Consider the following 23,633-nt stretch of genomic DNA (forward strand, 5'->3'; position numbering starts at 1 on the left):
TTGTTTTAATAAAATATGTAGAGGGACAAGCAGTAATACAGATGAAACAATGTGAGTCAAACAATGTGAGTTAATAACTGTTGAAGCTAGATGATGGATGCATAGGTGTTAATCATATGATCTGCTTTAGGTTTTTGTATGCTTAAAATGTGTCATAATACAAAACTTAAATTTTAAAAAAATTAGAAGTCTGTAGAAGCTTCCAAAATTCAACTAAAGTGAGGCTGTAAACTCAGGTAGAAATGACAGGATAATGACTAAGTGTAAAGCCTCCTCCAGTATTTTGCGTTTTCCTTCAGGTAACCCAAAAGCAGATAACTATGCAAATTAGAACAGGAGAGTTATGAGAGGTGTTTAGACAGTACCTCTAGCACTCTCAGTGGGCAACGGGGTCCTGACATATCCAAGTGTCAGGTAAAGATAAATGCATAAAATTAATATAACACAAGATATCCAATCAACTATCCTTATTCATCAGGCAAATTCCTCATTTGGCTTCCACAGTAGCATTTTTCCCCATGGGAAAGAATGACTTACTAATAAATTATCATTCCAATTTATACATCAGTCTCTAAGATTTCACACGGTAAATCAGTCCATAAAGCTCCAAATCAAATATCTTAAATAAACAATTGGTAAGCTAAAAAGCCCACACTGTGCAATGTGATGACCATACCACAATGCTGTCAACTTTTCACTATGGATCTTTAATTGTAAATTCTTCACATAGTAGTAGGGCTATCTGGTATTACTAAAATATACACATTGATAATAAGTAGAAAATAAATGTTAAATGCCTTAGGAATAGTAACCATTCACCAAGTGGTTATTAATATATCAAGCACTAGACCCTCTGAATACATTTCACCTAAATCTTCAAGCTGGAAGGAGCACATGCTCTCATTTTATAGAGAGGAAAATGATGTTAAGATCAAGATCTCATACCCATGTTGAGAACTGAGCCAGTATTCAAACCTACACTTTATGCTAAGCCAAACAAACAACCCCTTAAAATGTTGTAAACTAAATATGAGTTTGCAGTTACCAAAACCAAAATACAATCTCTATTGAGTATATGTGTAATAACTTGAATACTTAGCATGCGCCAGACATTCTGTTAGGATTTGAGGGGAAAATACAAACAGGAAACAAATCAGACCCTATTCTCAAAGGGGTTCCATCTTGAAAAAAAATTTTTTTTAATAGAAGATAATTACAATACAAATAAAAAGTGATAGGCTGGGGTTGTAGCTCAGTGGTATAGTGCTTGTCTAGCACGCATGAGGCACTGGGTTCAATCCTCAGCACTGCATAAAAATAAATAAATGGGGTAGGAAAGATGGTGGAATGAGACAGACATCATCACCCTAGGTACATGTATGACTGCATGAATGGTATGACTCTACCTCACGTATGAAGCAAAAAATTCTGCTCCATTGTGTACAATGAATTGAAGAGCTTTCTACTGTCATGTATAACTAATTAGAAGAAGAAAGAAAGAAAGATACTGTGCCCATCTACAACTAAGAAAAAATATTTTTTAAAAAGTGATAAATATCGGACTGCGGTTGTAGCTCAGTGGCAGCTTGCCTAACATGTGAGAGGCACTGGGTTCAATCCTCAGCACCAATAAAAGTAAATAAATATATCAAAATACAATAACATTATTAAAAAGTGATAAATAACATAGGCAAGGTAATATAAAATGCTGTAAGGATTCAGAAAAGAGATTTCAAAATGCATTTGAAAAACAAAAGCTAATGAAGCAACCCTCTTTTTTAGGCACTATACTAATGGATCACTATATTAAATATCGGACATTTCTCTTTGTAGAGGAAAGAACAAAAAACCATCAATAGGAGGATAGGCCCTACCACCAACTAACAATGGGACTTTAGGCAAAGTCCTCAACTCCTTTACTTAAAAAAAATGTCACACAGGTACCACTTTACAAAGGACAATTCTATACCTGAAAACAAAGGAAAATAAAACTTTTTAAAAAGGCAAAATAGGGTTGGGCTTGTGGCTCAGCAGTACAGCACTCACCTCGCAGGTGTGAGGCCCTGGGTTGGATCCTTAGCACTACATAAAAATAAGTAAATAAAATAAAGATATTGTGTCCAACTACAACTAAAAAATAAATATTTTTAAAAAGGCAAACATGAAACATCTACTTTTATTATTACTTATTACTATAACTTTATCCTTCTGCTCAAGTTGACTACAATATTTAAACTACTAAAAGAAAAACAGTCCCTTTAATGCCAAGCCAGTGTATTACATCTATTAATAGATGATATGTTTTTAAGTGAATTAAAATTTCATTCTAATGCTTAAAATCCTCCAGAGATGCCTAAGACCCCAATCAACTGACCCAAAGGGAACCTAAGAAGGCTACTAGCATAATTTGACTTATAGGCCCTAGAAGTACCTGGCCAGGCAAGAGGACTAGGTTACATTCCTATACAAGTCTCTGATGCAACTGAAGATTATAGAGAAAAATATTTTTTAAAATGTGTCATGTGCCATGGAAGACACAACTTATATTAAAACACAATCCCTTGCCAGGTGCAGTGGCACCTAATCCTAGAGGCTCGGGAGGATGAGGCAAGGGAATCACAAATTCAAAGCCAGCCTCAGCAACCCAGTCTCAAAATAACAAAAAATGGCTGGGGATGTGACTCGGTGGTTAAGTGCCCCTGGATTCAATACCACCCCCCCCCCCCAAAAAAAAAAGCACAATCCCATAAAGGTAGCTTTTTTCTTTTTTTGGTATATTATGTTTACTACTGCCATATTCCCAACATTTATATAGTGCCAAGTATATAACAAGTACCTAATAAACACTTGTTGAATGAATTTATAGATAAGGAAATCCCTGCCCTCATGACACTTGGAGTCTAAAGTAATGCTACCATAAGAATTCAGAAATGGGCTGGGGTTGTGGCTCAGTGGTAATGCACTCGCCTCACACATGAAAGGCCCTGGGTTCGATCCTCAGCACCATATAAAAATAAACTGATAAAATTAAAGGTATGGAGCTGGGGTTGTGGCCAGTGGTAGAGTACTCGCCTACCATGCATGAGGCACCGGGTTCAATCCTCAGTACCACATAAAAATAAAATAAAGATATGTGTGCAACTATAACTAAAAAATAAATATTAAAAAAAATAATAAAGGTATGTGTCCAACTACAATAAATAAATATTTTTTTAAAAAGAATTTAGAAAATTTCTGGATGATAAATATTATTTTATTTTTTGTTGGTTTTTAAAATTTTCTTATATATGAAACTCCAGTCTCAGTAATTTAACAATACTTGATCTTAAAGCTTCCCATAACTGAATGGCAGGTCTAATAAATTAGACCAAATTTAAGTATTTAAATATATTTCTGTAAATGGATTAATAGGATGGCTTAACTATACAGAAAAATTTTCATAAAAACAGTATTGTGGGGCCGGGGATGTGGCTCAAGCGGTAGCGCGCTCGCCTGGCATGCGTGCGGCCCGGGTTCGATCCTCAGCACCACATACAAAACAAAGATGTTGTATCTGCCGATAACTAAAAAATAAAAAAAAAAAAAAAAAAAAAAAAAAAAAAAAAAAAAAAACAGTATTGTGTATCTTATAAGATTTATTAAAATAGTATTAGTGATTATCCATACCATATATAATATTTCAACCTAAACTTCCTTACTGGAAAGTAATACTCTCATGGCTCCCAAATCAGAATGAGAATCAGTGAAATCAGAACATTAAAGAAATGAGTTCTTAGAGAATAGCAAGAAAAGGAAAACACACTTTTACATGTATGGTTTTATTTTTTGTTGTTATTGTTTTTTGTGGTGCTGAGGACTAAACCCACGCAAGACAACCACTCTACCAACTAAGCTGTATCCCCAGCCCTTTACAAGCATATTTCATTAGAAAGGACAGATGAACTCCACAAACTTATTTTCAGTAGTTCACAGCTTTAAAAAATGTTTTCCTCGAGATAGTGGTAGAATGCAAGCTTATGGTGCATGAGTCCCTGGGATTCAGTCCCCACTCCCAGGAGGGAAGAGTTTTTCATGTTCTTTATTTAAAAGCTTAAGATATATAATAATTCAACTGAGTCCTAGAAATGCAACTGAATACTCACCCTTCTTGCTTGGGCTCTCTGTATGCTGAAAACCAGTCTATGCTATATATGGAGTTATGAGTTCTGTGATGCTTGCAGCATACATCTGTGAAAAAATGAAGTTTGCCTTCTTTCCTCATTTCTTGCTTAATTAATGAACCCTATCATTTCTGGAACTACTTAGCTGGCTGTTCTTCCTTGTGTGCAAAATAAAGGAAAAGATAGAAAAAAAAACCCACAGTAATAACAGCTAGGTTTATTAAGTGCTGACAATGTGCCACATTCTTTTAACAAACTTTAACATATTTTATTCCTTTATTTTCACAATTCTATTGCCATTTTATAGATGAGGAAACTGAGAAACTCAAATAACTTGCCCAAGATCACAGAGCTAATAAGAGACTCACTAATTTAAAAGTAGCCACTGTCTGGCTCTAGAAATCTCACCAGATAGCTATACCATGGTTATAGCTTCTGAGGCCTAAATCTCTATCCCAAGGTTAAAAAAAAAAAAAAGTAAAAATAACTTTTTGAAAAGAAACATATATGATCAATTTAGAGCCCGAAAATGAAATTTCATTTTATAGAACAAAGGATATGTCATTTTGAAACCTCTGTCTCTTCAATGATTCTTCTATTTAAAAACACTGCTCAATGGACTAGTTAAAATGGATTCCTTCAGTATGAAAGTTCCTATTTAAAAAAAAAAAAATACTATCTAAGCTATCATAAGATCAGAATTAAAACAAGGGTAGAGATGCTAGAGTGACTAGAAAGAAAACAAATGCTTACCTTATCCAGAAAGTTTGAAAATGTTTATCAAGAATAAGACAAGAGGGGCTAGGGTTGTGGCTCAGTGGAAGACCACTTGCCCAGTATGTGTGAGGGACCAGGTTTAATTCTCAGCACCACATATAAATAAATGAATAAAATAAATGTCCATCAATATCTAAATATATGACAGGATAAGTTGCAAAACTGTTTCCAAAATAATAATAAACAGAGTTCTCAGTAGGAATCAGAGTAATGTTTAAGTTCTTATACCAACCAACTTCTCTGACTCTCTATGCATGAAAGAAAAAAGCGTATTAAAGAAAACTTACACCTTTGGCTCACTGCAAGTGAAGGTGTTCTGTGCATGATGTATGTATTGGGCGTAAGTGGGAGATAAGAAGATGAATATTAAATGTAGTCCCAGCCCTCCAAAAAGCTCCAAGACTTTTCACAGGTTTTAGGATGTTTTCCTCAGAAAAAAACATCAAATGTTAAAAAATTGGTGGTATTCTGGCAGACTTACTAGATTGGTCTTCTAAGATAACAGAATGTTCTCTATAGAAGTAAAGGGCAACTAAAAGGGGGGGGAGGAGAAGTATGTTCAAATAATCTGAATAGAACATAAAAAATTTAGACATTCCTCTTTCATGCTTCATTTTCAGAAGAATGGAGACAATGAAAGTCCTTCTACCTACTCAAGTACAGCAGTAATTTAAGATTCAAACTGCTTTCAAGAGTACAGACTTGGGCTCCTCTTCTATATGGCCATCTATGCTACTCAGTGTAAAGGGTTGATGATCTCTCCATTCTTCACAAGATTCTGACCAGTCTTATAGTCTCAACATTAAGCAGATGGCTTTATCTTTTACATTTACTAGAATACCAGCTTCACAAAGGCAGGACTCCTTGTTCACAGAAGTTTGTGATACACTTAGTGCCTAACATATTAATAAATACTTGTTACAGGAAACGATGAATGAACTGAGGAACTGGACTCCATCCAGCTAAGGAACTCCCTGTCTCCTGCCCTTAACCTCCAAACTCCATCTAGTCATATCCTTCCTTACAATAAGATATTTCCTCCTACTTAACTTTAACTACTCCACCTGTGCTCCAGATCCCATTCTCTCCCATCTGTTTCCTCAATAATCATCCCTCTCTGCTGTAACTTTAAAATATACTAGCTATGAACTCCTTTCCCAGTCCCCAAAGAATGTTTAACCCCATTTTGTGTTAAAAAAAAAAAAAAAAGTTTTCTGAATCCTAGAGTTTGCTGAAGCTACACTATATTTCAAAGTTACTTGGTCTTAAGGAAGTCTATATCTCTAATCTACTTCCTCAACATTCATCACCCTCTGTAGCAATTTGGTTTCCATCACAACCCAATTTCATTGCTACTAATTGCCTCATTTGATGATTCTGTTACATTTGATCCTGAATACTCATTTCTTGAAACTCACTCTCTTTCTTGATTTTTGAAACAATATTCTCTCAGCTACTTTGCCTGGGTCCTAAATGACTATTCCCCAGAAATAACCTGATCTGTTCTTTTCCATAAATACCCTAAATGAGCTCATCCACATTCATAATGTCAACCAACACACATTCTAATGAACCCCAAAATGCTATCCCCAGTCAAGTACTTACTTCCTGAATATCAGACCTGGGTATCTAACTACAGGATATTCCCATGTGACCATAAACATATCAACTTTCAATCTGTGTCTCATCCTGCTTTAAACTTGCTTCTCTGTTCCTGGTTCCCTATCTCAGCTAATGGCTAACAAGACAATCTCCTTATTTCCTACCCCCGCTCTCCCCCATCTAAATAGTTCACTGTCGACCCTATAAACATTACTATTTAAATCTGTTGCATCCAGACCCTAATCTATTTTAACTCAAGCCATTATTCTTGACTAAATTGCTACAATTAACCTATTTTGCAATTAATTCTTTTTAAATATTTACTTTTTAGTTTTAGGTGGACACAATATCTTTATTTTATTTTTTATGTGGTGTTGAGGATGGAACCCAGTGCCTCATGCATGCTAGATAAACACTCTGCCACTGAGCCACAACCCCAGCCCTGCAATTAAATTTTGAGTGTCTCTAAGAGCCCAAGATATTTTGCACATATACACCTACCCCTCCCTCAAGTCCAACACTTTCTCCATTTTGCAGTCTGTGCAGCTAATCTACAACACAAGGATGATAATAACTACCAGCCTAAAACTGTTCTATTGTTCAACATTGAAGCAACAGCTTCTAAAGAGGGGTACAAGAAGTAGTTAGTTCTCTTCTTTCATTTCTATTTTTATGTTTTATCATATATAAATACAACTATACCTATTATTTATAAAAATATACACAAATTATATGCATACACATAGATTATGTAATTTATAATATACACATGAAGAAAGATGTTCAAAATCTTTTATGAATATGAGTACCATATCAAGACCACATGAACACAACTAATCCAGAGGAAAGTACAATCCTCTTAACATGACACAGTCATGATCTGGCCCTTAACTACTTTCTTAGTCACGTCTTCCTTAACTACCTTAACTTTCCAATTAGTATATATTTTCTCTTTGCACTATTACCTATGCCACCCCTCTGAAATGCTCTAACAACTTTCCCCACACATCTCCCTCTTCCCCAACTTTTGTTCTTCTTTCTTTTTAATTTTTTTTTAGTTGTAGATGGACATTATTCTATTTATTCATTTTTATGTGGTGCCGAGGATCGAACCCAGTGCCTCACATATGCTAGGCAAGTGTCCTACCACTGAGCCACAACCCCAGCCCAACTTTTTGTTTGCTCTTTAAGGCCCAAAACAAGCACAATGGTTATATGAAATGCCCCTGACCTTCTAAAATAGTGGTGGGCTCTGCCTTCTCTGTGTTCCCAATGTACTTATCTTATTATAGCATTTAAATCAGTTAATTTCTTGTTTACATGTCTAACTACTCATCTTTGTATTGCCAGTATCTAGCATGACTCACGACACAAATTAAGTACTTAATTTTTTTTTGGTACCAGGGATTGAACTTAGAGGCACTTAAGCACTGAGCCACAACCCCAGCCTTGTTTTGTATTTGATTTAGAAACAGGATCTTACTGAGTTGCTTAGCACCTCTCCATTGCTGAGGCTGGCTCTGAACTCACAATCCTCTTGCCTCAGCCTCCCAAGCCTCTGGGATTACAGGCATGCATCATCATGCCTGGCCTAATTTTTTTGTTTTAAATACTCAAAAGGCTTGATGTTAGAGGACAAACTGTAGCAACACCTTAGTTACCTAACACCACTGAAAGAAGTATATGCTTTATTTTGCTGAGGTTTGGGTTGATGGTCAATTTTAAGTTTTTAACTTAAAATGTGCTTACATTATGCATTGAGTTTTCAGGTTGTTACAAGGGAAAGATTTTTAGAAAGCAGACACTTTATCATCTACCAAATTCCAATCAATTAACCGTCAACATTGTCAAAACATTCTGAAAGATGTCTTATATAAATTCAAGAGCTAAGGGCTCAGTGATTCTGGTCAAACATGGCAAATTAATTGCACACATTTATCTTCCTTTTCTAAAATTCCATTAAAATGAAAGTAAAGGGAAAAAGAAGGTATAAACCCATGACACTAAAGAACAGAAAAATTGGCACCATTGTATAAGCAATTTTAACAGAAGTTTTCAAAGATGGAAAATAGGAGGAATAGTATCTGACTGGGCAAAACCAAGAAAACCACAAAGTGTGTACAAAGGAGAACTAAGTGAACAAGAACTTGCTGGCTGGAATTTAGAGGCAAAGAAACTACAGAGGAGATGTGAGGTATGCTTCTGAAATTGGGGAGTAAATTCAAAATTTAAAATAACACAGAAATGAGAACACACAGCAGCTCCAATAGTCATTCAACTACCTTTCTCAATAGCAAAAAAAAAAAAAAAAAACAGTAATGAGGTCCAAAATAAAAGCATTAAGAGAAAGACAGTGGAATGAATCTGATGTAACTTTTCTATATACATATATGAATATACCACAGTGAATCTCACTCACCATCCACAAGACTGGGATCCTAATTAGAAAAAGATATAGTCCATGCTTGTATAAACATTTAAAAATAGATTCTGTCATGTATAACTAAAAAGAACAAATAAAAAACTACATACCTTCAGAACTTTTCTGATTCTAGCATTAAAAAAGAGAAAGAGGCTGTAAACAGAACCATGTTCTAAACTCCCCACTTCAAAATTCATTTTGAATTTACTCCCCAATTTCAGAAGCAGATAAGCCTCCTATATATACACATATATACACGGAAAAATATACTTACCTTTCTCTTAGAATGCGAACAGGTAGGTCTACCTGTGAAGATAAAGATTCTTTTCTAAAGAAACTGAACAGTCTCAGGGAGAAAACCTACAATCTCAGAGAATAGGCCTCACCATACACTTGGAGACCATCCATGAAAAGCCCAGTTCACTGCCTAAATCCCTAATATGAAGGCTACCAGTGGCAGACCCCACTAATTCACAAAGAACATTTAATCAGCTTTTTAGTATCTCATTCTTATATACAGCTGAGGATCACTAGACCAGGCAAGTTTCTAAATGAAATAAGAAACTAAATCAACAAAAAAGAACATGAAAGAATTTAAGAAATAGAGTGTTTCTGAAGATTTGTTTTCTATGTCCTCAAATAAGATTGAAAAAGAAGACTTAGAAATTAAACATTATGTAGAAATTAAAAATCCAATATTAGTCAGGGAAATTCTTTAAGAAAGCAAAATAAAAAGAAAGCAAAAAGGCAGACAAGACATAACAGAGGTCTAGCATCCAACCAATATGCAGTTCAAAAAGGACAGAGGGAAATTGGGTAAGAAAATATGTCTTGCCAGGCATGGTGACACATACCTGTAATCCTAGTGACTCAGGAGGTAAGGCAGAAGGATTACAAATTCAAAGCCAACCTCAGTAATTTAGTGAGGACCTAAGCAACTTGGGGAGACCCTGTCTCAAAATAAAATAAAAAGGGCTGGGGTTGTGGCTCAGTGGTAGAGTACTTGCCCAGCATGTGTGAGGCCTGGATTCAATCTCCTGTATTGCAAAAAACAATATCAAAAAGAGTGGATATATTGATATTTGAGTATTTGGAAAACATCTACAAGTACATGATGTGGTATGCCAGGGAGAATTCTAAAATGAGCTCCAAGATTACTATCACCTAGTAGGCATTTTCTGTATAATCCTTTCCTCTTGAGTGTGGGTAAAATCAGGTTTTTCTTCCCCTTAGTTCAAAGTTATATTTTTTGAAACTGGAAAGGAGGAGGGTACCCACAATGGAATGATACACAAATGTTTAGATCATGAATCAGCCGATTTTGAGTTAGCCAAAAGAAAGCTTATTCTAAGTAGCCTGGATCTATTCAGGTGAAAAGATGATGAATCAGAGGCTTCTATTGCTGGCCTTGAAGACATGGTCTCTGAAAGCTGCAATTAAAAAAAAAAAAAAAAATGAATTCTACTGACAACCAATGCAGAGTGAAAGAGGATGCCCATCCATGGATAAAAAAGACTTTATTCCCAGCTGACACCTTGATTGTTGCTTTATGAGACTCCAAGAGGAAGATCCAGCTAACCAGTGCCAGAACTCCTGACCCACAGAAACTATGAGAAAGTAAATGGGTGTTGTTTTAAGCCACCAAAGTGTTGGCAATTTGCCACACAACAAAATCGAATATTTATGGCATGTGGACAAATAAGAAAATCAAAGTAAAACAACTTAGAAGGAAATCATATTTTCTTTCAAAGCAAAAAATTTCAGAGTCAATGCAGTGCCAGATAGTTGAATAATAATAATAAAAATACATTTAGAAATACCATAAAGTAAAAGAAACTCTGAATTAGAAATGTACATAGAGCACAGTGGTGCAGGCCTGCAATCCAAGCTACTCAGGAGGCTGAGGCAGGAGGATCACAAGTTTAAGGCCAGCCTGAGCAACTTGGCAAGACTCTGTCTCAAAAATAGGGAGATGAGGAAAGGGGCTGGGAATACAGTTCAGTGGTGTAGAGCTTATCTACATGTGCCAAGCCCTGATTCAATTCCCAGTACTTTAAGAAAAAAAAAGTTAAGAAAAGATATGAGCATAACTGGTAATTGCTGCTACATACAATCAGGTCTAAGGAGAGAGATCAATTTCAAGTTATCCCGGATCTTTTAGCTTATAAAAACAGATATGCAGCAGCTAAATCAGGTGGTTTGCTTCCTAGTTTCAAAATTACACCTTTGTGTAACTTGAAAGGAGACAGACATAGAACCTTTAGGAATCAATAGAGCTTTTGAAAGGATAAGTTTCTCACATTTGTAAGCTGTATTTATCAAATGCCATCTCTCTTCAACATAGGGTCTCTAGACCAGCAGTATCAGCATCACTTGGGATTTGTCAGATCAGCAAATATTTGGGTCCCAATCCTAGAACCACCATAGAATCAAAAACTCTAGGGTAAGGAAGTCCAGCAATCTGTTTTATTTTTAACAATCCCTCTAGGTGATTCTAATGGGGGTCCAAAACTGAGAACTATTGATATACTGTTAATTTCTGCCACCATCATACTATGCTCTGGTCTTCCCATTTCCACAAAGTTAAAATATTTCCAAACTTATTGTATCTGACCTGATCAATTGTTAGTTCATAGTAGCTTAAAAAATGTTTTCTGGAATAAGGATAAGGTTTAGATGTGTTTCTTTGACCAGAGGGTTTTTAAAAACAATGACTTCAGGCCACACGTGTTCTCCTCACTTTGCTACAGTCCCTACTAACCCCTACCATCTTCTGCCTTACAATATCACACATTCTTTTCTCCCCCAGCCAATGACAACATTAGAGTTTGGGACCTCAGGGGAAAATAATTTCAAACTAACAATAATTTTAAATCAGGGAACAATATGATCCAATCTTCTCTTACAAATGAGAAAATCAAGTTAACTTCTAGTGACCTCATTATGATTCAGAAATTGTACAATATACTACATCTGTCCCTTCCACTTACGGGTCTCTACTTTCAATGCCTTAAGAAAAATGTTTCAAGATAACATCAAGCTTTCTTTTTCTGATTTGAGACTTTCAGAGAACTAAATCCTAACTACTCAAATATTCCAAAGATTCATGTGCCCAGTAACTACTAGGGCAGATAATAAGAGTTTGATAAAATTTACAATTTCAGATCAAATCTGGAAACTATGTAACACAATAATGTAAAATCATTTTTAAGTATTTCAATGTACTCCAAATACACTGAGCAGAGATTTAAATTCACTAAAATTAAAATGGAGGTTTTTTTCACTATCTATAATAAAAACAATAGACATACATTTAAAGAACTCAAGATGCAAACTTATATTAAATGTGAATGTTTCTTTAAAGAACTGTGAAGAATTAGAAACCCCTCTCCAAATGAATGTCTCTCTGTGAGAGTATCCATTAAGATCCCCTGAACTAAGAGCCCTGAGGAGCTATAAGATTTTAGTATATGCTCTGCCATTTCACAACTACATAATCTCCCATAAGACACATTCTCCCTTCGAGGTAGGTCTCTTTCTCCATTAAAATGTGCAGATTATCATTAATATTCTGATAAGTGAAAACTCCTCATATTTAAAATAAGAAACAATTTTTGCTGTGTAGGAACTGTTTAGCCAATCCTGAATGAAACAATGAAATAAAATTTGAGATGAAGAAGCTAAAGCTGATACAAATACCTATGTATCCATATGTAGGAACAGTGACTGATCCTGATAAATTTTTACTGTAAATATCAAAATTTTTAAAATACTTTAATCTTAAATCTCAAGATAAGTTCCAAAACTTAAATGTACTCATTTTAGAGAATCTAAAGCAGAAGGACTCACTCAATACAGTTTCAATCTTTCCTCCCAGGAATAAACATGGAAGCACTTAAATGAATCTCATTTGAATCTTTTTATACATATACAGGCATATTTTATCTAGTTGAGGTCATAAAGAATATATAATTTGGGCTGGAGTTGTAGCTCAGTGGTACAGCGCTTGCCTACCATGTGTGAGGCACTGGGTTCGATTCTCAGCACCACATAAAAATGAATGAAAATAAAGGTAATGTGTCAATGTACAACTAAAAAAATAAAAAATTCATAAATATTTTATCTCCTAGTTTCTAAATGACCATTGTACCATCTTTGAAAACATTCTTTAGACTAGCTTCCTACCATATGAATAGCTATAATATACCTGTAGATAATAATGATCTTAGAATACACTAATATATTGCAAAATAAAATTAAACAGCAATATTATCATTAAAGTCTTACTATTTCCCCCACACTGATATCAAAATAGCATATATATCACTAATAAAATACTAAGAGAAAGCAGCAATGAAAATAGAGAACTAAAATTTTGAAGATTATCAGTTGAGTAGGGAAAAGAGCAGCCAACAAGACATAGAATTTTTTTTTCTTTTTTTTAAATGAGCAGAATCTCAAGAAAGATGAATTTAAGGGTGACTTGAGGCTCTTCCATTCAGCTTAAGTTATACAGATCCCTGGCCACACAGAGTAAACAAGAGTAGGTGGAATCCTCCTTCTGTAAATATCCTAAGAAATGGCAGTCATTAGGTGAAGCATATGAATTTTAATGCTAAAAGCTAAGAGACATATTCATTAACAACAGAGTATGATAGAAAACAACACAAAAAGGATGCAAGGAAAAGGTAAAGAGATAGGCTAAGCATATTTAAATAATATAAAAAGTTTTAAAATAACTATCCCATGTAAGTTTGAGAATATATAGATCTATCTTCCATGAAGGAACACTGATAGAAATTTCTGAGTATTCTGAGATCTTTGACAATCAATTCCATTTAAGATAATTAAGATAATATCTTAGAGATCCTTATTAAGAGCTGAATGGGAGAAACTGAAAGTAACTAGGGCAGAAAATTCTGAATCACAAAAGTTCCTTAGAGAATAACCTGACTTCTTGAAGATACTTAAATGAAACAAAAGGATGGTAATACCTACTTAAGTAAGGCTGAGGTACACTGAAAGGTAAAGGTGAAATGATTCAACAATTTACCTAGAAAAATAACAGGTACATTCAATTTTATGACTAATTACTAGAAATCAGGATTTTCTATATACTAAAATTGGGCCCTAAATTTTTTCAGTTAATTGTTATTTCCTAACAGACTAATACATTAAGTACTGTGTACTAGTCTGTTAGGAAACAATGTCTAATGCCCATAAAAATGCTTATCAGAGCTGTGGCTCCTAACCCCCCACTCCTGGGGCTGGAACTCAGAACCTCCCAGCACCCTTCCATTAAGACTCTACAAGTAAAGACAAATGATTCTGGAAAAACCCTTCTACTGGGGACAGGGAACATGAAAGACACTCTTCTACAGCCCTCTGGCCTATAAGGCATGTGAACACGTGGATCCGAATATTCCAATAGACATGACGTGATAAACATGACTTTAAATGACCTTACAAACTAAAACTTGTTATCTGTGGTCTTCGGCAGTTTTTTGTGTTTAATTTCCTTCTAGCCCTTGTTAGGTAATATCACAAAGAGCTCTCAATCCTTAACTGTTCTTCCTTCAGCACTTGGTGCCAACTCTTTTCAAAAATAATGTGGAAGCTCTTCATGTTTTACAGAATATTAAAATATTTATAAAACAGATTTTTTAAGCTAATATTAGGTATTAAGGGATTAAGGTGACTTTTCAAAAGCTGGAGAAACTGCAAAGGTAAAACGTACTATAAAGATAAAATATTGATTACTAATTTTCTGGATTTTACTAACAACTTTTAAATTTTTTGATACAAAGAAACAATGACGTTTTGCCTTCCTTTAGTAGTCTACCTTAAAAGGCAGGTAAGTGTAAATAAAATTTGGGCTGGGTTTGTGGCTCAGCGGTAGATCACTCACCTAGCACTTTCGAGGCTCTGGGTTCGATCCTCAGTACCACATAAAAATAAATAAATAAAATAAAGGTATTGTGTTCCTAATAGACTAATACATTATGTATTATGTACTAGTCTGTTAGGAAATAATAATACAACAGAAAAATAAATATTTAAAAAAATTTAGTTCTACATGTTTTAAATTATTTTAACTAAGAGTCATATTAGCTTCACCATCCATTATTGAGGGAAAAAACCCATAAGGAATTACTTTTATTTTTCCATTACAAGGAAACTAAAGAGTCACTAAAAAGATTCCCTATAAAATTAATTCTAAATTAAACTTACCAAAAAAGTGAAGAGATTTTTGGAAACTTTAAAAAACAAAATGGAAAGTAAAATCCAAGTAGAGGAAAAGGCAAATCATAAAAAAGATATGTCATTTACTTTATCCTCCCCCAGACCAAAAAAAAAAAAAAAAATTGCTTTAAAACCAAGCAGCTTTGATTCTTAGCAGTTTCAACTTTTTTTCTTTCTCATACGTTTTATTAAGGAACAAAGCAATGACAAATGTGTCAGACTTACATCAGACAGGAAAGGGAATATTAAGTAAGTATTAAATACTAAAATTAAAAACACAGCTGGGAACCGTGGTACATGGTGTAAATCTCAGCTGCTTGGGAGGCTGAGGCAGGAGGATGGAAAACTCAAGGCCAGCCTCAGCAATTTTGTAAGACCCTGTCTCAAAAAAAAAAAGTGGGGGGGGGGGGCTGTGGATGTGGCTCACTGGTTAAGCACCCCTGCATTCAATCTCTGGTAAAAAAAAAAATAATAATAAAATAAAATAAAGAACAAGTTCATGGATAAATCTGTCTTTTAACAAGAGTGATCATAGGGGGGCTGGGGATGTGGCTCAAGCGGTAGCGCGCTCGCCTGGCATGCGTGCGGCCCGGGTTCGATCCTCAGCACCACACACAAACAAAGATGTTGTATCCGCCGATAACTAAAAAATAAATATTAAAATTCTTTCTCTCACTCTCTCTTTAAAAAAAAAAAAGAGTGATCATAGAGTGCCTAATTTTATACTATCTAGAAAGGTATGCTATAAAATTTCAGATTTTTTTTGCCTAAAATTAAGATTCTAAACATTTGATTTAATTCACACATTGAAGACCACTGAACTATCATTTTTAAAAAGCTTTTGAAGTTTTACCTACTCCTGCAATACCATTCAATAAGATGTGAAAATTGTAGCTCAATTCGTGGTGAGATATCTATATAAATGGCCAGGTGTGATGGTGAACACCATTAATCCCAGAGACTCAGGAGGCTGAGGCAGGAGGGTTGCAATCTCAAGCCAGCCTCAGCAACTTAATGAGACCCTCTCTCAAAATTAAAAAAATAAATAAATAAAAAGGGCTGAGGATGCAGCTCAGTGATAAAAACTCCCAAGTTCAACTCTGAATATGAAAAAAAAATCTATTTAAATATTCTTTATTGTACATTCATTCTTTTGATGAAGATATTTAATGAACTTTAAAACTTATAATGCCTCAAAATTATAAGTCTTTGTGATCTCTAGGAAAACCTTGCTCATTTCACAAAGAATCTCAGAAACTGCAAGAATTTCTACTGTATTAGCCACAGGTCTCACAAGTATTACAAAAAAGCAACAGAAACAAAATATTGCATATTTCATTCAACTAGACAGTTCCTAACTAGTAAAGATATACTAAAGCTATTTAAAATGGTCATTTAAAAATTACATTTGAATAAAATTTATATTGTAAAAAATTGTATCAGAAAATATTAAATATTTGGACTCATTTCCCTACTCTTCTGACCTGTTAGTTAGATTAATCTTAAATAACAAATCAATTTAGTAACTAAAAGTAAATACTTTTAAGCCCTTCGACTAAATACCAATGAACTGGGGGAGGAAAAAACAAATCACGGGCCTGTAGGGAGAATGAACATTTTGAGATGTTACCATCTTTTTTATTTGAGCCATTCAATCACTTCAAACCATAAACTATGTATAAAGACAATTTCTTTCATCAACCCCTTAATTCTCAAATTCACTATTTCATGACCACCTGAAAGTACCTCTGAAAGGAAGATACCATGCTGTTTCCAACATTTTTACCATTGTAGCTGAAAAGCCCTAATTCTAAAGTAGACCCACTCAGCCAGGTACACATCTCTTAATCACCATTTCTTTCCTCTCCACTTTGGAACTTTCCAGAGCTTTCCAATCATTTTCTCTACCTAGTCAGAGTTCATTGTTCTAGCTTGGTGTTTTACAGGACAACATACAATATCAAATTTTAAATGATTTTTAAAACTTTACTTATACTACTTCCCTTACTTATACCACTTTGCTTAAAACCCGATATTGGTTCCACCACTAAGAGCAATGTTTTTCAATCTGCCAGTTGTTAAATCAATTTCATGGATCCTGCCATATCTTCTTAAAAATGAAATTGAATGGAATAGAATAGAAACTACCAGAGCCAATCACACAAAGTAGGGGTATTATTTTCTGCCACTTTATTAATTATGTGTGAACATACTAGGTCACAATGTTTAAAAAAAAAAATGCATGTTACCAATGGTTTATTCCTTAAGGAAGCTTGAAATATACCAGCCAGCACAACCCAGTCTTTCATTCAGTCTACAAGGCTAACTTGGTCCCTGAATAAGGCTCTAAATCTCTCTTACCAAGGTAAGCCAAGCAAATGAAGGAAGGCCCATGCCAAGTTTTTTGCAATTGCTCTTCTTGGTGACTTCACTGTTCTGCCTTGAATGCCCTTTCATTTGTCTACAAGGCCCACCTGTTATTCACCTTTCATTATGTAATATCACCTATTCCACAAAACCTTTTATCCTTCTGCAGCGTTTAATAACCCTCATACACATTTTGTGCCTCTATAATGCCTAAGATTATAGCTTCCTCAACATTCCACTGTACTTTATTTTAAACTTGCTTTCTTCCCAGTTTTGAAAGTATAAACTCCTTGAGGGAAGGAGCACATTTTACTAGTCTCAGTTGAGCGACTGAGCTCAGCACTTGCCTCATATAATACTTGCTGAAAGATGGTAAAATGAACAAATAAAGAATTAAGGACTGGTATTTAAACTGTTTTGTTTTTAAGATTGACAGGATGGTTGCCTTTGCAACAAAGCTTACTCATCCTGCAAAGGTGTAGCATTTTTGCTACAACCCCCAAGATCAGAACCTCTGATTAGGCAGGCAAGTTATGCAAATGGTGTCAGTTTCCTGTCTTTTTACAAAGACAAGACTCAGTTCATGTCGCAAAGTAGCAGCACCACTTCCATACTGCAGAAAGTTATGTGGAGATGGGGGAAAGGAGAGACTCAAGGTTGGGATAGGCAGGTGAAACTTTAAAAAAAAAAAAATTAAACTCCATTAGTAAGGGAGAACCCTATTTAATACAACTAGCTCTTATGGTGGGGGACTAACAAGGCTAACAGGGGGAATAATACTAGGTTGCCAATATGAGCTAAGTAAAAACAAAAGGTAGCATGAAATAACTGGTTGAAGTTATTTGATTTCTATTGCCTACTCTAATAGTTCTGAAATAGCTACTGACTCACCACTCTCATTATGAGATATGACTTGGGGCGGTGGAGAGGGGGTGTCAAACCTAATAAGGGCTCTCTCTCAGAGACTTTTAAGCTTTTCATGGACCTTATCTTTCATACATAAACGTCTTTATTGGGGAAAGTCTGATGCACATATTTTACTTCAACTGTCTTCACTGCAATTAAAAAGTTTACTAACATCCAAGATACTTTGACAGACTCTGCCAACTGTCCGTTTCAGCTGTTCTTTGCCTTTTCCACTTAGTTCACAAACGATTACAGGAGTCTTAATGTTTTTCTGCCTAAATTAATCACTCATTAAAAATAATTCCTTTGCTTAGATTTTGCTCCTACTTGTAACTGTATAGGCAAAGAAATCATATTTTAACCTAACATTAATCACAAATATATTTGTAATATGTCAAATTCTTCATTCACAATATTAAACTGTCTGAGTATGGTAATTTAGATTGCCCAGGTAAAACTTAAAAGGAAACAGGTTTAAATGGTCTTTAAGTAGGTCCAGGTGTCTTTTTTATTCCACAAACATTTGTTAGGTATATGAACCTAAAAAGTGTAGAAACTTCTGCAAATGCCTTTGCTGTATTGCTGTCCTCTTCTATTTCCACCTCTTTCAACAACTCAAATAAAACAAGTCATTCTTAAATGAGAAAGGGTCATATTTCCAAATATAGTTTGGAAAAATAATGCCACAAATGCCCACTCCTTTTTAACAGCACCTTTAAAATTTTACTTTAAACAGGGCAAGCTTGTTTATAAACAAATTTAATTATGCTAGTGTCGAATACAGGTTTACTGTCATATTTTAAAACCTAGTCCCCTTAGTATAGTTCATTCCTTGCTTTCTTTAGTAAAACAATGGGCAGTCTTGTCCTTTAAAGGTTGTGGAAAACTGCTTTTCTTCCATGATACGACCACTCTACAGTCCGGAGAGTGCAGCCTTCCACATGAAAAACTGCTGCTTGATTTTATGTGTGTGTGCACAAGCATGCTCACACTCCACCACGTTTTAAACAGAGGATCTGCAGAAGCTCAAGGGAAGCCATATTTCAAAGGCTTTGAATATTAGCATTTTTCTGTATTTTCTCTCATTTAAAATGGGTGCAATTCAGCCAAACACTTTTCAAATGCCATTATTTCCCAATTTAAGTGCTTAGGCAGATTAGAGGGGAGAAAATTTCTCCATCTCAGTGGTACACTTCAAGAAACCACTAGTGATCATTAAAATGGGAGGAGGAATAAAATAATTCATTTTTACAGGGTGGAAAAATCTTTAAAAGTCACCTATCTCCTTCGCTTTACAGATAAGAGAACAGTCCATACTGGTGAGGTAATTCGCCTTTGGTCAATAAAGGACTAAGAGCAGCACTAAAAATAGAATAAGGTATTTAAATTACTCTTAGTAGTACCCCTAAGTTATGCAAGATATATTCTCATAATTTATAATTTAAGTCTTAAAAATAATTATCACCTTCTCATTAATTCCTGAGGAAGAACTCTTACAATATGTTCTAAATTTTTTAAAGTTGTTTGGGTTTAATAAACTTCAGATTCTAACTCCCATAAAAAGGTACTACTGAATTACTCCAAATTAGTGTGTGTGCACACCTCTACATCATCAAAACGAATTTGAGTCCATTTCAAACCTTGTCTCTCAACTACACTTTAGATATGTTTGTTCAACCACGAAAATGAAAATTCTGGAACTTCTTCTTTAACAGAAAGCACTGACAATCTCAAAGACATGAGTGGGTCATTACTGCAATAATATACTATGGGCTCCAGCCTAAATTGGGTAGTCACTAGCATTTTATCAAGCTACAGTGTGAGGAGCTAAAAGTTTGAGAAGTGTACTCTTCTCTGGCTTTAGGTACGAAAGACAGTGCAGCTGAAGGTCTCAACTTAAAAGCGAAAAAGTGCCTTTCATTAAAAGCTTTTCCTGTTCCAGCTCAGATCTACCCAGTGGACTCGCACTGTGGAGACCGCATCAATGAGACTTTCAGATTTTCGTTTCAATGCCCAATAAATCAACTATACATTTTAGCTTTGGAGATTCAAGGACAAAACAGAGGGCACTGTGAGGGCAACAATTTACACTGGATCACTTTCAAGGACTGTAGTCCAACCACTCGTTACAATCATTCCTTTGTGTAACCGATTATTGCCAAAGTACTGAAAAGAATGGCAGTACATCTCCTTGAAAGATAATCGTCAACAAAACCTAAGATGACATGATTTTGGTAAGGAACTGATGCAGCAGTTTGATCAATGAAGCGGTTATTTGACAGAATATATTGTTTGTAATTATAATCTTATTAGGAATATTTAAGTTACAAATGTGCATGTTCCTTAATTCTGACCTCTGGTGCCACACTATAAAAATACAAAAATAACTTATTAAAAGGTTACCACACCTCTATTTTAAAGTAGGACCAGCTTAGCAAAAGAGCAGATTTGCTTGAAAACAACAAACAAAACAGTCACCACCACCACTCAATAACACACATACATAAATAGATTCCAAACTGTGATAAGCACAAAAATCCTTACCCCATTTTGCCCAATGAAAACTTGTTCTGAAGTTTCTGCTCTTATGCTACGGAATAACTTCCAAAGGAATTTCTCCGTCTGCTATTTCGCAGTTGCTTTCCACCTCCCCCCCGAGATTCTTTTCCGGAGGTATTTCAATGATGTCGATAATTCAATTAGTTCTCTTAGGTAAAATGATTTCTCTCGTCAATACCAAAACGTTCAAACAGAGGTGGCATTTGCTTATTAAGAGTTAAAATGCTGCGTGGAGGAGATCGCGGTCAACTCTATTCCACAAAAATGAGTGTACATGTAGGAAAACGCAGAAACCAGCTTCACCGAGTCCTATAAAAAATGAGTTCGCTGGTCATTTCGCTCATGTCCTCCACGACACTCAGGGAGAGCCTGGTAACTCGGCCTTTTCGGTGCTAAGGCTGTGGGTTCAAATTTCTCCACCACACCAGGTCCCTAGGGGTGTACTGTGCAACCCAACGCGACGTGCACTTTAATAAAAAATCCTAAAAGCAGTAATGCCACTGCTTCCCTGCGCTCACATTAGAAAAAACTATATAGAAAAATCTCCTGGAAGTGCAAACCCAGCAGCTCGCGACGTGCACGGCACTCCACATCGGAATCTGTCTTTTAAATTTTCCCCTCCTAAGATTCGGAGCAGAAAGGAGGTGGTGAGGAGGAAGAGAAGGCTGGGCAGGATCGATTCATTCTCCCGAGGAGAATAAACGGAGCCATTTCCAGGCAGGCAGCAGGCTGGGGACGCAGCGCACGCCGGGGAGCAGGGGGAGGGGGCCCGATCCCACCTCCCTCAGCCCCTTCCCGCCCCCCGCCGCCGAGCACAATGGAGCCCGGCTCGCGCCCAGCTCTTCATTCGAGGCTGCCCCCTCTTCGCTCTTTTCTTCTGGGCACAGCGGGTCTGGAGCTCCCGTCGGTGGGGAATGAATGAATCAGAGAGCCAAGCTCCACGCCTTCCCCCGGCACCCGGCCCCCAGCTCCGGGGCGGCCGAGAGGCGGCGGTGGAGGGGCTGAAGAGTCGACGGGCACCCGCCCCACGTGAGGCGGGAAGCTAACGCCGCGTTGAGGGCTGAGGAACGGGGCTCGAAGCTGTGGGAGAGCCGCCACTCCAGCGCCCCCACCTCTGCTGGTCTCTCACGCTCCGCGCCGCCGCCACGCGCCGCCTCACATTCCCCGGGCCCCGCCGCTGCCTCTTCACACTTCCATCACCGCCCGCCTCCACCGGGCTCCGGCTCCCGCTGGGCAGAGCGGTGGCAGCCTCGGCGGCCTGAAGCCACCGCTGCCTCCGCCTCCACCGGCCCGCGTGCAGAACGGAGGGTGCCGCTTCCCCGATCAGCGCCGCCGGCGTGAGGCGAGCGCGGCAGCACAGCGGGCTGCGGGGGGCGGAGGACGGAGAGGGGGCGGGGAGAACGAGGGGAGAGCTCGGTCCCTCCTCCAGCTCGCGGGAGGGGCGGGAGAGGCCGCCGCGGCGGAGGGGTGAGCGCGGACCAGTCCCGAGGGCCGCCGGGCCCTCAGGGAAGCGGGAGACAGCAGAATCACGAGGCGGCGGGGAAGGCTGGTGGTCAGGGACCGAGCTGGCCCTCGTGGGGAGCTTGGCCAGCTGTCAGGTCCGTCAGTCCGTCCTTCCTTCCTTCCCCCCTCCCCTAGTGGCCCGCGGCGGGCGGGCCTTGGGCTCTGCTCCTCCGCTGTTTCCTGGCCCGGCTCCCTGCCGCCACAGCCTCCTCCGCGCCCCACACCAGGTGCTCGCGCTGTGTCTCCATCCTCCCTGCAGGAGGACCTTTAAATAGCAACGTCAGCGCGCTCTTCTCCGCACACACGTCACCCGCCGCTCACGTCACCGGGGTGCGGGGGATGATGTCACGCGGCCGGAAGTACTGCTAAATTAGGGAAGGAGCAGGAGGAGGAGGATTCGGCGAGCTCTTCTGTGCCCACCTGCTCTCGCTTCTCCTTAAAGGCCAAAGCACAGGAGACAGCCCAAGAAGAGCTCGAAGAAGGAAGCGGCGGGAGGAGATTTCCTTGCAATAAATGTGCCAAACGCGAGTGAATCATACATAACAACAGTGCAGAAGTGTCAAGCGGGTAATATGCTATCTCCCACTCCCACCTCTGTTGCTGCAGCATTCCCGGGCTTCTCTTGTCCCAACCAGCAGGGGAATGTGGGAGGAAGAGCCTGATCGCTAGTAATTGATACTCTGCCAACGAGTGTTGGGGAAAAATCACCTAAATTTTCCAAAGAGGTTTTGAGTATCATTCTGGACATAGTCAACTTTTAATCGCACCCCCTCCCCTTAGTGGTTACCTAAATTATGGACAGAGTGGAACCATGAACAAACATTATAATGTTATAAAGGATAATAATTAGAGGAGAGGAAGGACATCACGTTATTTAAATGTTTTCATTTGCAGAAAGCAGTGGTTTGGCATGGAATAATTAATCAAATTTATTCAAATAAAACTTAGTTCACTCAGATAATTACCCTCATATTCACTGCAAATGCCAGTGAACCCTCTTAGTTGCTCTTTATTAAGAATAAGTATTCAATACCAAATCCTTTTTATTAACACACACACTTACATTGTTTTTGTCTTTCTTAGTTTCTTAGTAA

At 37.3% G+C, this 23,633-nt stretch overlaps 1 protein-coding gene across 1 annotated transcript in view; it reads right to left on the reverse strand.

The window, feature by feature from the left end:
- Homer1 (homer scaffold protein 1) overlaps positions 1–22,746 on the reverse strand; it is a 137,882-nt gene extending 115,136 nt beyond the window's left edge. Inside the window, exon 1 of the mRNA XM_046427680.2 lies at positions 21,022–22,746. Within this exon, the coding sequence (XP_046283636.1) occupies positions 21,022–21,026 (5 nt within the window). The 5' untranslated portion in view covers positions 21,027–22,746. The remainder of the gene's footprint in view (positions 1–21,021) is intronic.
- Positions 22,747–23,633: the final 887 nt, after the last annotated feature.

The sequence above is a fragment of the Marmota monax genome, unplaced genomic scaffold (genome assembly GCF_021218885.2).
Source record: "Marmota monax isolate L192 unplaced genomic scaffold, Marmota_monax_Labrador192_F-V1.1 WCK01_AAM20220418_F8-fsc00018, whole genome shotgun sequence".
Taxonomy (NCBI): domain Eukaryota; kingdom Metazoa; phylum Chordata; class Mammalia; order Rodentia; family Sciuridae; genus Marmota; species Marmota monax.